This window comes from Nicotiana tabacum, chromosome 4 (assembly GCF_000715075.1).
Source record: "Nicotiana tabacum cultivar K326 chromosome 4, ASM71507v2, whole genome shotgun sequence".
Lineage (NCBI taxonomy): Eukaryota > Viridiplantae > Streptophyta > Magnoliopsida > Solanales > Solanaceae > Nicotiana > Nicotiana tabacum.
In genome coordinates, this window is record NC_134083.1 from 62,741,732 (window position 1) to 62,757,462 (window position 15,731).

Genomic DNA, 15,731 nt, shown 5'->3' on the forward strand with positions numbered 1-15,731 from the left:
CATTCTCATAGTAGCGGATCCAGTAACAACAATGATAATGATCCCTTTAAAACTGAGCTCATACAACTTCGCCCCTCGGGGTGTTGTTGTCGGCCCTCTATGTTGTTTGATTTGCGAGAACACCGAGAGGAATTGGACCTCGTCCATTCGCGTTGTTGGAAGCACCCGACAATGCCTGCCTCAATTCCGTCATGACCTGATCCTGTCATGAGAGATGGCCATAATGGCCTTTTATTGCTCCCTCAAGATCCTTATAGTTTCAATGACGTGCTCGTCTTCAGCATCATCAGGAGTTGCCTCTCGAACATGTCGCAAATATTTCCTGCCATGAACCAGCGTGGTCTCATCCCCTTCGTTGCGGGTATCACCGATTGAATCTCCGTGTTGAGGCTGATTTCCCTCGCCTCCAGTTGTGTGCGATGTTAACATCGTTATCTACCATTTTTGTGATTTTTGCTAAGAACAAAGAATCAAATAGGTTAGAAATAGATGCAAGGATCAACTCAATTACACAATTGTCTAAGCCTCACGATGGGCGCCAAATTGTTTACCCGTAAAACGGTACAGTCAAATTTATACGTGGTTTATAGACAAGTAAATCGATTTGATCCTAAAATGATAAATAAATTGAACAAGAATATAGGACTTAGCGAAATCGAGATAAAATATCAGAAATCCTGGTTCCGGGAGCAGAACTTCCAGAGGCAATAGTGACAGTATTAATAAGCAAGAAGATAAAATAGTATTTAGCTTTTAACAGAGTATAATATATGTTTGTCAGAAAATTCGTGTAGGTTATAAAGCTCACTGTTTATAGTTGCACATAGGGAATAAGGTCCTAGGATCAAGCCTCTCTTAAATGATAATTATGAGGGCTATTGAAGAATGTGTAACGGTAGAGATTGAATGCCATATTCTTTGTAACAAACCATATACTTAATGCTATAGAATATTCTCCATTAAATGCTAGTAGGTGGCATGCATTTATTTCGCCTTTATGGGCATCATTCTCTCCAGTAATAAACGAGATCATTGTCTTCAAACCTGATTGTCTTATGTCTTCGGCTCCATGTGTCGCTTTATCATGCGAACATTTAATATGAACATAGTTTATCATATACAATGGCATGATACTATTAAAAAGGATGTTAGCCTATTAATTTGGCTTGTCAAAGGCTATTTAAATAGCAAAAGTTGATAATTTTGTGAAGGTTAGAAGTCAGGGATGCTTACCATTTACAGCTTGTTTGGATCGTTGTTACCCATTGTATCGTATTGTATTGTTTTTCCAAAACAATGCTTGTTTTGATTGTTTAGTTAAAATTGGTTGTATTGTATTGTTAAATCCATTGTTCCGGAACAATGAAAAGTCCCATTTTTTGAAACAACCGATTTGGTGTGGTGGGATCGTTTCCTATTTTTCTTTCTAATTATGCCCTAACTTATTACTTTATAATTCTATTTTACCCTTTACCTTTTTTTTTATTTTAAATAATAGCAAAGTCTCTTTCTCATATAATTTTATAATAGAATTCTACTTGAAGTCTAATAACTTATATAAATTCTCAAAGACAGCATCTCAAATATAAGCTATATACGTGAAGTCTAATAACGTAAAAATCTCGTTGCTTCTGCCGCTTCCAAACTCTTCAGATATAGGTTTTCCCTAACTTTTGTTTTATTCTTTCTTCTACTTTGATTTGTTATTCCAATTCTAATTACTTTATCTCCAATTAGATTTATGATATTGGTTGTTAAGAAATATTAATTATGATCTAAATTCTAAATGGAGTCTACTTAATATTTTATTTTATTTTATTATTATTATGATCTAATTATGAACATAGTGTACTTATTATTATTTTTAATATTATTAACTTGTTCCACTAATTTTGATAGGATTTGCATGAATTTAATTGCTTAACTTATATATAAGACATAATTGGTGATAAATTAGTAGAAAGTAGTTTTCTTAAATAATTTTTATGTGTAATTCTTGATAAATTAAATATTTAAAATAATTGAGGATATTTTAGTAAACTTATCAGTTACTGTACAATACGATACAGTCAAACCAAACATCAAAATGTTACTCCCTCCGTTTCAGTTTATGTGAACATATTTTCTTTTTGGTCCGTTCTAAAAAGAATGGCCCCTTTCTAAATTTGGAAACAAATTTGCTTAAACTTACAATTCTACCCTTAATGAGAAGCTTTTATAACCACACAAATACTCTGGGGCCCTTTTTGACTTGTTTAGGACCACAAATTTCAAAAGTCTTCATTTTTTCTTAAACTCCGTGCCCAGTCAAACATGTTCACATAAATTGGAACAGGGGGAGTATTTAACAACAATAAACAATACAGTTTATCCAAATATTGTATTCATAAAACGATACGATACAATATAATACAGGACAATACGATACATTATAAAACGATGGGTAACAATGATCCAAACAAAGCATTAAATTAGAGGGGGGAAATGATTTTTAACAAAAAAAAAAAAGAGAAAATTGCTAAGTAAAAAATACTTTTTTGCATATTTACATCTAACAGTCTAGGTGGACATCTCGATCTATTTAAACGAAAAGAAATTATATTAAATGCTTGAATGAGGCAGCTGTCACGCGAGGTAACTAAAGTTAAAATATCTCGTAGAAAAAAAAGTTACAACTCATACATATTGGTTCAAACATCAGATCTCAGCACCAGCTCACAATCGAACTGTCACAGTTAACAGTTAGCCACCATTTACTTGGAGCTAGCAGCTGCCAATTAAATATTCCACAGCCATAGTTATATTCCTGTTCTTATTGGCTATTGGACATGTTTTATGTTGTCAAGTGGCAAACACCAACCATTTTTATTATTTTGTCGCCCACCTTTGTCATTTTCTTTGCGTCGGTTTCCTCTATTCCAAGATGTCACTAAGCTATCTTGCTAAGCATAATACTCTATAAATGTATCTTAGAACAACATTTACTTGAGTTTCATGCTAATAGAATAGACCTAAGTAGGCTTAACTTAACCCCTAAAACTATTAAAAAATTCGGCCAAAATCGACCGTAGACGACCAATCGACTTCGGTCGCTAAAAAAATCGGCCGAAAAATCGGTCGAAATTGATCGTTTTTTCAAAATATTTTATTTATCAATTTTTTTTAACGAAACCGACCAACTTCGGTCGGTTTATTGGGTACAAAAATGCGGGAAACTATTTTGGCGTTCCGCGAAATTTATTTTTTAAGAAACCGACCAACTTTGGTCGTTTTTTCATGTAAAATAAATTAAAATTATTATTTAAAAAACCGACCGAAATCGGTCGGTTATTTCGGTCGGTCATTTTAAAAATTCAACCGATTTCGGTCAGTAATTTTATATTTTTAATAGAAATCGGTCGGTTATTTTCGCGCAAAAATGCAATTAAAGAGTACAAATAAAATAAAAGAAAGTCTTAAACCAAAATATACTAATGGTCTAATGGTAGAATAGTATCCTGCCACATTACAGACCCCGATTCGATTTTTAGATGGTGCATTTTTTAATTACATAATTAAATACCGGCTGACTTCGGTCGATTTTTTCGGCAGATGTTTTCATTTTTTGGTCGTTTGTGAAATTTAATTGACCGATCGAAATCGATCGGAAATTGCGACCGACTTCGGTCGCTATATATTATCGATCAGACTTATTTCGACGGATTAAAGTCGATCGAAAATTAGTCAATTTTTCCAGCTTTCCGACCGATTTCGGTCGGTATTCTTGGGCGGTTTTTCGTAGTTTTCTAGTAGTGCAAAAGCTAGCTTTTGAAATGAGCATATTGTTCATAACTGTATACGAAGACGTCAATTTATTCCCTCAACCAGGGGCGGAATTAAAGTGGTGCTTATTGTTCAGCAAAACCCAATAGCTTCAATCCATATCCTATATTTATGCTAAAGGAATCTACTTAATATGTGTAAATAGTTTATCTAAAACTCAATAAAATAACTTTTTAGAATAAAATTTCGTACATTCAAAATTCCAGCTCCGTTTCTGCAATCAACCAACGTGGACAACACAAATCTAGTATGCGAATATTTACTTGTATCTCTTTTCTCACATGTAAGTGATCTTAATTGCTTTACTTTGAGAAAATGCCAGGAAAATGACTTTGTCCATGTAATAAAAAATGATGGAGTTCAGACATGAATGTTTCTTTCTCTTTTTACTTGTTTGCTAAGCAAACGTATATAATGAAGTAAAAGGTCAATATTTTTCAATAATTGGACTCTCAAATTGCAGTACTATATATTATGAGCGGAAATGTTAGGACCGCGAACTTATTAATGCGCATATAATTAATCATTGGTCTTAATTATAAATATTAGAGGGTAGTACAATCACTAAAATGAGCTAAAAGCGACACAATTATATTACAACTCAACAATTTCTAATGGTATATTCAGCTAATAGAGAAATATATAGAGTAGAAAACATTTTATGGTGGAAATTTATGAAAGGAAAATGTTGATACCCTTCCCAAAAGCCGATTATACATAAACAATTTTAATTTATTACTACAAGTTACACGGTTGTAGCAGTGAATGCAATTGCAAGTCGTCTCCTATGTGGAAAGGTCCAAAAGAAAAGGAATAAAGTTATGAGAAGCAATGCATGTGCCAATCAGCTTTTGCAACCGTCCACGTAAAGTAATGGCGGCTTAATAATAATAATTAATTAAATGAATTTAGTCATTGGCTTACGGTGCTATTAACCAATAAGTAAACGAAAACTAGTTTCTAAATTGACGTTTCTAATTCTCAATGCTAAATTTAGAATGATTATAATTTGTATGGTAGAAGTTTCTAAAAACGTGATTTATGGAGAAAGTTTGTACCTCGTTCATGTTACCACGTCTTACTAATTCTTAATTATCAAATCGAAATTTTTTGTTCCATCATTTTGGAAACAATATATTGGTGGGAATCACAATTGTTCATCTACTTTATGTTTAGCTAACAATTTTTGTCTATTGAAGTAACCAACTTAGATTATTTATCATTTGTGAATATTTTTTTGTTAGTATATTACTACTTTAAACCATTCAACTCTCCCAAATATCTTAAGAGTAGGTTGACTTATACATGAAAAGGTCTACTACCTCTATTGAAGGAAACATAATAAGAAACGTCGTAATGGAATATTATCCGAAAAAAGGTTCAGGAGGCAGTAAAATGTATTTTCTCAAAAATAAAAAGAAGAAAAGAATCAAATATTTAAATTTGAAGGATAAATTAAAATCTAACATAATATTGATAGAGGCGGCCGTACGTGGAATAAGAAATTAATTTGGATAAAAATGTATACTTCAGCTTATTCAATTTGAGTTTACTTAAGTTTGGTAGCCCTAGGATTACTTTCATTAGACACGAATAAAATCTGAAAAAGAATTGCTGAAAGTAGACAGAGAGAAGTCATTTCATTGAAGCTCTTAATTACGAAATTTTTTAAGAATAATTTTAAAACATAAAAATCGATATAAAAGCATATTGAGTAGTGAAAATTTATATCACAAGTACTACCTTCTGTATAGTACTCTCCCTGTCCGACAAAAAATATAGCTCATTTTTTCTCCTTTTAATCAGCAACAAAATGCTGTCCATTTTCTTCTGAAGGAAAGTGTTTCAACATAATTGTATATTAAAGAAACTTTTTTTCTATTTTAATAAGACAAAAGTCAACGTATAACTATATTTTACACCCAATACACCCCAAACAACTTACATTTTCAACTCAACTCTGAATAGTCATGCTGAGTCAAACAATGAAAATCATAACTGGACGAAGGAAGTGCCAAATGAAAAACGAAAAAGACAAAATATTTCTCACTATTTCGGTAACGAATAAAATAAGTTTTTGAAGAAAAAAAGAAGAAGCAAATGTGTTATTTTGAGCATGTGCTAGACAAAAAACGGAGGGAAAGGGCATTGGAAAAGCAACGATCAATAACGTTCTTAAGAAAAGTAAGAGAGTAGTCCAAAAACAAGAAATAAACAATTTTTTTTTAAAAAGAAAAGATTCTTGAAGCAAGGGTAAACTTATCTTCGTATAATCTATAGGTCACAAATTCAAATTGTAGAAACAACTACTAATACTTGCATTGGAATAGATTTTCTGCATCACACTTCTTGATTGCGGTTATTCCCCGAACCATGTATTAACGCGAAATATTTTGTGTACCGAACTATCCTTTTTAAACAATATTTTTTTAAAAAAAAGGAAAAGAAAAAGGTTGGAGCATTGAGTCAAAAGGTGAAAAAAGCTTTCAAATGGGGCTCCGATTTCATCTCTCCTAACTCTATAAATTGAGACAAGACTGCAAGGCAAGCGTGTAAGAAGAAACAAATTAAAGAGAGAGAAAAAGAGCGCGCAGTCGCAGTGGGATCGATCAATTGATCAAGTTGTTAATTGTTTTTCATTACCTGTCATTATTATTAAGGCAGAATCCACCAACGTCTCCTTCCTTTCCAATATACGACCCATTTCCAATTTTCTCTCTCTCCATCATTTTCTCCATTCCCGTACATTATTATTTCACATTTTCCCCATTATTGCTTATTTGATATTGACATTTATATAAAAGAAATATACGTTCAACTTGTTTCAACATTTTGGAAGTATTATTTATTCATAGAGCAGAGGATCACAAAAACAGATCTATCTTTGGCTTGAATATGGAACAGAAGCACGTATTGTTATCGGCATTGAGTGTAGGGGTTGGAGTAGGGCTTGGATTGGCGTCAGGACAGGCTGTTAATAAATGGACCGGTGGTAATTCGGCGGCGGAAGGGATAACGGCCGACCAAATCGAGCAGGAACTTCGACGCCTCTTCGTTGACGGCAAGCATACCAAAGTCTCCTTTGCTGACTTCCCTTATTTTCTCAGGTAACAGTTTTTTCACAAAGCCGCCATTCTTTCTATCTTCAGGTTTTTTTTGATAATTTGCTTAATATCTGTCAAATGCATATACGTAAAAAAGCTCTCACTGCTATACAAATAATTCCCTTATATTTCAATTTCTTTTTCTATTGTCTTTCTTAAATGATCATTTTATATAAATTCCCTGGATCTCATGATCTAATTGGGTTAAGCCTACGTTATGTAATCATCCTGTCCCCTGCAATGCATTGCGCGCACCATCGATGCTTATTTTCGGGTTTGGAATCTTCAAGTTGGGAGTTCTCTGTAATTTTTCTTTTAATTTTCTTATTGAAAGTTTGTTTTTTTTTTTTTTTTTTTTTTTTTTTTTGGTCTCTGTTCCCGTCAGTTTTTAGTCCTTCAATAAAAACAGCTGCTTTTTAGATAAATCAACGATTTTTTTATTTATAATTTTACTTTGTTCGTAACTTATTTACTCTGATGATGTATGGTTTTTCAAAATTGGCCCTTGAGTAAGCAAACTACTCTGGTGCTCAAAGGTCCATTAGTAATAACATGCACTTGCAGGCTTGCAACTACTACTTGAATCTCCAAATTTTATGAATTAGGTGAAACTGGTGATTTCAAAATTGTTGGTCGTGGTAAATCTTAAGCCCAAAATGATCTGGCACTTTCAAACACTAGTTTATGGTCTGCTTCTAGTTGGAATTGCTGATACTAAGACAGTGGCTAGTGGCTAGATATTGCAACTAAAGTTTACTCCCTCCGTCCCAATTTATTTGGTTGTGTTTTACTCGGCACAAAGTTTAAGAAATAAACGAACACTTTTGAAATTTGTGGTCTTAAATATCCTTAATAAATATTTTATACCAATAAATCGTTTTATTAAGGGTAAAATAGGAAGTTTAAATCTCAAACGTTTCCAATTAAAAAAAGTTCATTCTTTTTGGAATAACTAAAAAGGAAAGTATTGTCACATAAAAATGAGACAGAAGAAGTATTTATTTTAAACAGTTTCATTCTTCAAAAAAAAAGAGAAGTATTATACCATGTACCTGTTACATATCAATAGCAAAGGCAATGGGTAACTCCTTCCACTAAAGCTTAAGCAAAGGAGAATTAATCACCTAATGCTTTTTGCCTCCCTATAATTTGAATTCTGGTCTCTTATTATTTTTATTTTACTTAATTGACTGCCAACCACACCTTGGGTGCATCATCTATGTGTATTTCTTACTCTTACCTGTTGTTATCTAATTAATAGACAACCTAACTTATCAAAGTACAATAATTCCTCTGGTTTATATGTCTTAGTTTGATCGACACAAAGTTTAAGAATGTAAAGAAATTTTTTGAAGCTTGTGGTTTTAAATTAAAGGTATGCGTGTAACATGCGAAAAAAACTCTTTGAATTTTGTTGTCTTATACATGTCACGTCACTCCCATAAGAAAGTGTTATTAAAGGTAAAATGAGTATATTGGAATTACAAAATAGAAATGTGGCATTCTTTTTTTAAACAGACTAAAAAGGAACATAAGACATTTAAATTGAAAAGCATGGAGTAATAATAACCAGCCACCCACTAATGCTTGCAACCTGTGAATTTTATGGGTTGCATGTCTGGAGTTCTTCTCAATACAGCAAAGTTGTTGAATGCGGAATCAAAATAAGCAGAAGAATGTAACAGCTTTTTGTTTGACAAAATTCAAGTACTGGTTATCCCTTGACACTTGCACCAAAAGTTCTCACTCCTTCACCTAATGTTCTGTTGTTGGAGAGTTATGCTAAATTTCATTGTGGTGGCTCCAGTTAGGATCTTGGTAAAAGTTGATAATTTTGAAAATATATGTTCACTTCCAACTTGTTGTATTCCCATTTTATCTCTGGTAATCTCTACGACTATATGTTGAGGACGGTTTCCGTTCACACTTATTAATCTCCTTCAAATGTGATGGCTTTGACAGTGAACGGACGCGCGTGTTATTAACAAGTGCAGCATACGTTCATCTGAATCACTTAGATGTGTCTAAACATACAAGAAATCTTTCTCCTGCAAGCAGGGCCATACTGCTTTCAGGGCCTGCTGGTATGGCTTTCGCATTTAAAGTCTGTTCCAAGTTGATATGTTATCTGCATTTAGCGCTTTAACTATGCTAGATACTTATAATGCAGAACTTTACCAGCAAACTCTAGCGAAGGCTTTGGCGCATCATTTTGATGCTAAGCTGCTGCTTTTGGATCTAACTGACTTCACTCTAAAGGTATTGTGTAAGGCCTCTTTTTACCGTACTTTAGCATATCTTCTGCTGATACTTGTATTCATTCTATTTCATGGTCAATCGTTGCAGATGCAGAGCAAGTATGGAATCTTCAAGAAAGAATCGGTAAGTACTAATTTTTACTATCTTTGAAGAATTATATTCTTATTTGGTCAAAATATTGTTGTCTTCAGGCCCATTATTCATATTTCCTTAACTGTTGAATCTAAATTCACTTCCACTATAAGTAAAAGGAATCATTTCGCCCCTAGTGGAATATTACCTGATTCAGCATCTTACATTTGTAGGCTTTCAAGAGGTCAACCTCAGAGTCTATGTTGGGACGTTGGTCCAGTTTGATTGGTTCATTCTCAATTCTTCCAGCAAGAGAGAATAATGGAGGTATATGAAGAAAGGCCATAGTTCTTCACTATTTGGTACACTTAATTGTATTTGTGTCTGTTTATGTAAATTCATGAATATATCTGAACTTAAATATAAGAATATGAATCACAAACTATTTGATCTCCAGATCTGCTGATTTCGTTTACGCGTAGGTTATATTTAAAGGAGGTTCTAGATGTTTATGAAGTTACAAAATATTAGTTGTCGTATAATACTCCAGCTTTAACAGTACGTTTATCTTGTGGGAAGTGATGCAATTTCCACATTAACACCAGCAAGTTGTTTTTGTCCTGTACCCGAAGAGTAAAAGCAATCAAGCCTGATTCTAATTTCATAAGTCCTAAGATGGAATTAATTTATCGTGAGAACTTTTCAGAGGCTGCTAAGTGTAAAGTTAAAACTATTGATCAGAAAACAAGAAATGTAAAGTTCAAGTAATTGCTCAAGTTCAACATCCATCTTTCACGTGGAGCTCAGCAGCTGGTATGCTGATGGTTCTGATTTCGATCTAGACCTAATCAGAATTTTAGAACTTAAAATCTCAGGCTTGATACTTTCATGTTGTTTTACATCTCCAGATGCTCTTCATATACAGTTTTTATTCTTTTTTTGTAGGTACCTTTTCAAGGCAAACCACTGCGTTTGATGCCAAATCAAGGTATATTAGTTTTCTTCCTCATTCAGATATTAATGCAGGTCTTTGGAGTTGATATTTCATTTTAACCCTTAGCCTTGGGATATACAGGAATAGGGAAGGTGCAAGCAACTCTCTAAAGCATCGCAGGACAGCCTCTGTTTCTTCTGATATAAGTAGCATCAGCTCTGACTCCTGTTCTTCAAATCCAGGTGGGATGCTTGTAGGGAATTGATTTACTTGCCATGGCTCTGCTATCTTTATGTTTTTTTATTGAAGGATCTCGCCAAATTTCCCATCTAACCATCAACCAGCTTTACCGGATGTACTGTACTTGCAACGGATTTCTAGATTCATCTCTTGCATAAGTTGCATCTATCAATTTCATAATGTTGAATTTTGAGTAAACTATGAGGGATAATCATATGATTGAAGATTATCTTCTGATCAGTTCTTGCTTCTTCATTTTCATTAGCTCCAACCAAGCGGGTGAACAGCTGGTCAATAGATGAAAAGGCTTTATTACAGTCACTTTACAAGGTATTAAATTTTCTCTTAATTTCAAACTTGTATCTGTGTCGTTATTCCATATGATCTTCTCAGTATCTTTCACGTTATGATTGTTTCATCTTAAATCTTACTAACAAAGGAGGTTACTTGCAGGTTTTAGTGTCGGTCTCTGAAAACAGCCGTGTTATTCTCTACATCAGGGATGTTGACAGACATCTTCAACCTCCCAGAGTTTATAAACTCTTTGATCGAATGCTGAAGAAGCTGTCGGGATCGGTGTTGGTTCTAGGCTCCAGGATGTTTGAGCATGAAGATGATTGTGAGGAAGTAGATGAGAAACTCGGTCTTCTATTTCCTTACAGTATTGAAATCAGGCCCCCTGAAGATGAGACACATCTTACAGACTGGAAAACACAACTGGAAGAGGACATGAAGATGATTCAGTTTCAGGACAACAAGAATCACATTGCAGAGGTGCTTGCAGCAAATGACCTCGAATGTGATGATCTAGGATCAATCTGTCGAGCTGACACAGTGGTGCTGAGTAATTACATAGAGGAAATTGTTATCTCTGCTATATCATATCATTTGATGAACAGCAAGGATCCAGAATATCGAAATGGGAAGCTCCTCATATCATCCAACAGGTAGATGCCAGATTTCCAATTTGTTTGAGTAGTTTAGCTTCATTTATTTTTCTTACTTGATGTTTATGTACGTACTATGCTTCGTCTGGTGTAGTTTGTCCCATGGATTAAGTGTCTTCCAGGACGGAAAGAGTGGTTGCAGAGACTCCCTCAAAATGGAGGCAAATGCTGAAACGTCCAAGGTTCTTTTGCATTTTGGTGTTTCTGTTGAACCTTGCGGAATTATCTCAGACGAAATTAATTCTATTTTCTTTTTTCAAACAAAAATAGGATACTGGGTTAAAGCCTGAAACAAAGTCTGAGAACCCAACATCTGAGAGTAAGGGCGAGGCTGAAAAATCAGTTCCTTCAGCAAAAAAGGATGGAGAGATTAAGGCCCCGGTAAGTGCAGCACCTGATAGAATCGTTTTAGCAACCTTCTCTACTAAACCTTTCAGTTGGTAGTGGTTGGTCTTGAGAGCTGTATTCTTTCTTTTTCTTCTCAAATGTCATGTTGACACTTTTTATAGGATGTCTTTATATTCCTCTGAAAAAATTAATGCTGATTTACTGGTTTCAACAATGTCTTGTCACACTGTGCGCTTACATTTTTTACTCTCTGATTTGCATCTTAGTATATATTTTGACTATTTGGTCCAACTTGATTTTTTGTTTGTTAATTCAATCTTCATTTGGTGTTTCTTCCATTTGCTTTAACGTGTAATATGATATCTACAGGAAGTTCTTCCTGACAATGAATTTGAGAAGCGGATAAGACCAGAGGTTATACCTTCAAATGAAATTGGAGTGACATTTGCAGATATTGGTGCTCTAGATGAAACAAAAGAATCACTTCAGGAGCTGGTCATGCTTCCTCTTAGAAGACCTGACCTCTTCAACGGTGGACTGCTGAAGCCTTGCAGAGGTATACTACTCTTTGGTCCACCTGGCACTGGGAAAACGATGCTGGCCAAAGCAATAGCCAACGAAGCTGGAGCGAGCTTTATAAATGTCTCAATGTCTACCATTACTTCAAAATGGTTTGGGGAAGATGAAAAGAATGTCAGAGCTCTTTTCACACTTGCAGCGAAGGTTTCTCCTACGATCATTTTTGTGGATGAGGTTGATAGCATGCTCGGGCAGCGGACAAGAGTTGGAGAGCACGAGGCTATGCGAAAAATTAAGAATGAGTTTATGACTCACTGGGACGGTTTATTGACTAAACCAGGTGAGCGTATTCTTGTTCTTGCTGCAACCAACAGACCTTTCGACCTCGATGAAGCAATAATCAGGCGGTTTGAGCGCAGGTACTTCTATAGCTCGACACCAATCATTTACTTAGCTTAATTGTGTTCTCCAGTCGTGTGAATTCATTTTCACCAGTATGTTATGCATTTCGACACTTTACTGCTAATCCTCTACATCTCAAAGAAGCTTTGTAAAAAGAGGAAGAAAAAAAGAGAGGCAGAAAGCAAGTTAGATCTTCTTCTCTGGTGGCTTGAACTAAATGCTGATGCCCTTAAGCTTCTCCACTCTAGGATGAAGATCTATTTCTTATAGTAATCTTCATAGAAATATCTACTTATAGTCTTTCTCTTTTGAGCATAAATATGAAGAACGAAAAAAATATTATTCATGCATTTGTTATGTGTTTCTGTTAGTTTTACATTATTTTCTGCTAGACTAGTTGCACGATTCTTAATTTTCTGGTGACAAAAAGTCTTCTGTCATCAGAGGTATGTTGCTCATCGTAATGATTTTGTTAGCTCTTGCCTTATCTTCTGAAGGCTTAATAGGCAGTTAGTTTTGCAGATATTTTACTCTGTGCAATGGTTCCTATTGATACTCTGACGTTAAGGAAACATTTATAAACTTCAAGACCTTTTTCAGTTAATGATGATATAGCAAAATGAATAAATGCTCAAATTTGGTTTTCGTGTTCGCCAGAATTATGGTCGGTTTACCTGCAGCTGAGAATAGAGAGAAGATTTTGAAAACTCTTCTAGCAAAGGAGAAGGTAGAAGATCTTGATTTTAAAGAGCTCGCAGCCATGACCGAAGGATATAGTGGAAGTGATCTTAAGGTTGGTAATGTTCTATTTCCAAAATGATATAAGAATATGCCTATTATTATTATCTTGAAATAACTGAAAGCATTAATTTCCAACAACAGAACTTGTGCACAACAGCAGCTTATCGGCCTGTCAGAGAGCTAATACAACAAGAGAGAAAGAAAGATATGGTAATACTGCAAGCTTCTAGCTCCCTATTGTTCTCGCCAACGTAACCTTTTTTATCTATCTGCTTTATTGTGTATTCTTCGTGTTCTCTTATTGATTCTTCTTCCTCATAGAAAAAGAAGCAGAGAGCTGACGAAGGGCAGAGTACAGAAGATCACTCAGATGAGAAAGAAGAAGCCACAGAAGAAAGAGTAATTGCTTTGAGGCCTCTAAACATGGAAGACATGAAACAGGCAAAGAATCAGGTAATCCATTTCTTATATTGGGTCCATGAGGCTTAATGTCTAAAACCAAAAAGATCCTAATCCAGATTATAAAGATACTTCTGTTCTCCTTTTATTGGACCATCTGAAGCATTTAGTTCTTTCATTAATTTTTTCTTTGTCCTAGCATTTGCTCCCAAAGCTACTCTTTGGCCATCTTGGATAGGAAATTGTAGTTTTTGGTACACAATTTCTTGGATGGACTAATATCATAAAAAGTGGTTCTTTGCACTATCATGACATTACAGTATCTCCTTGGTTTTGAAAATGAAATTTCATGTTTGCTGTTTATTCCACAGAAGTTGTAATTAGCTGCAGCTCTGCTTTATTATTAGTGATGATATTATGGCCACTTTGTAGTCTTTCTTTTGTGGAATCAAAGAACCTGGAAATCAATACTAACAAATATGCATGCAAAGGACTTATTTCCTTCAGTGCTGTTGTTGTATTCAATTTGGCATACACACACATCTTCATGAATCACTTTTTTTTGTTAGGTTGCTGCTAGCTTTGCTTCTGAGGGATCCGTAATGAGTGAGCTGAAGCAGTGGAATGACCTTTATGGAGAAGGAGGTTCTAGAAAGAAGCAGCAGTTATCTTATTTCCTTTAGGTCGTCAAATATATGCATCAAGAAATGATTGTCAGCATTATTTTTCGTGAAAGGGGTGATAACTGTGATTGCTACAACCTTCAGAATCAAAATCGCATTCTCCTGAATCTAAGGAAGAGATACTCGAACCCTGTGCCAAACTGGTCTCCACTTCTGAGAGTGTGACATGAATATGCATGAAATGTGCTTGTCAAATGCTTGCTTGTGTTTGTATGTGGATGGTTGCAGAAGGAAGGAGAATTCAGTCTGTTTCTGCTCAGAGCTACGGTTAGCCCATAGCAGTCTTGTAGGATATCAAAGATGATCTCTGCGTGGCAACTGGAATGGCACATGGACTCGGAAATCTCACAGCAAGTTATGATTTTGTTCATCTATAGTTATTCCATGTAATAGTGTATTGTAAATTAGTCTTGTTTACAGTTAATGCTATAGTGTAATTTATCAACTTCTGTTCAAAGAGTTTCCTCGGACTAATATATTCTTCATTTGGACACTTTACAGCACAGGTTTGATTTTCTTTTGAAATTTGGGAAGTCATTTTAATATGAATGTAGTTTGTGCGACTTGTTGCCATGCAACTCTTTCTTAAATATCTTAGAGCTTGAGCCTAAACAAAACGGCTTCAGGACATTCTGTTTCACAAGACGGATTTTTCACAGGCTCATTTACAATCACTTTATCAAACAACTTAATTCGTGCGCGTTGAATTTTTGAACTTGCTTCACAACTAGTCTGGAGGGAAGATTTTTTTATAAGTAGCTAAGTGCAAGCATTTGAAAACATGTTAAGCTTAAATGAGTGACCTAGGGATTACAAGATTCTATAATTGAAGTCTTCTCTTTTTCAGGTTTCACTTTAAAACTTCACAAAGTTGCTATTCAGTTCTAAAGTATATGCGCCTCTAGCTTATTATTTAGAGATTAAAGGAAAGGAAAAAGAAGGAAAGTGAAATCAAATTTTAGGTATAGATTGGATTTGTTGAATCATGAGAGTTGAGAAGGAATTTTGTTAATCAAGATTTAGTAAGAGTTCTACCATCTTCCTTTATCCTTCGATCGATGATCTATGGGAGATTGGTTGCAACCACTGAGTTAAGATTAAGAATTGACCTGATTAAATTTTGTTGGTTGACTTCCCTCAAGAAGATTATATGATTTAATGTTTTGTCTATAGAAAGGGGAATTTGAACAGAAGCAAAAAAACCAATTAAAAAAAAGAAGAAGAGGGGGGAGAAGAGAAAACTCGTTTAACCGTCTGGTAA

The 15,731-nt window shown here is 34.6% G+C and overlaps 1 protein-coding gene across 1 annotated transcript; it reads left to right on the top strand.

Moving 5' to 3' along the window:
• Window positions 1-6,372: 6,372 nt before the first annotated feature.
• LOC107827486 (uncharacterized) lies at window positions 6,373-14,963 on the top strand. Its single transcript, XM_016654630.2, has 16 exons — window positions 6,373-6,929; window positions 8,889-9,010; window positions 9,097-9,185; window positions 9,273-9,308; window positions 9,491-9,584; window positions 10,203-10,245; window positions 10,333-10,433; window positions 10,697-10,761; window positions 10,885-11,378; window positions 11,473-11,560; window positions 11,649-11,759; window positions 12,096-12,664; window positions 13,305-13,440; window positions 13,530-13,598; window positions 13,710-13,841; window positions 14,357-14,963. The coding sequence occupies exons 1-16, from the start codon at window positions 6,718-6,720 to the stop codon at window positions 14,468-14,470; spliced, it is 2,475 nt and encodes an 824-aa protein (XP_016510116.1). The 5' UTR covers window positions 6,373-6,717; the 3' UTR covers window positions 14,471-14,963.
• Window positions 14,964-15,731: the final 768 nt, after the last annotated feature.

Coding starts and splice junctions, on each gene's coding strand:
- LOC107827486 (XM_016654630.2), top strand. CDS start 6,718: ATGGAACAGAAGCACGTATTGTTATCGGCATTGAGTGTAGGGGTTGGA. Junction 9,011..9,096: donor ACTGCTTTCAGGGCCTGCTG/GTATGGCTTTCG, acceptor CTTATAATGCAG/AACTTTACCAGCAAACTCTA. Junction 9,186..9,272: donor TAACTGACTTCACTCTAAAG/GTATTGTGTAAG, acceptor CAATCGTTGCAG/ATGCAGAGCAAGTATGGAAT.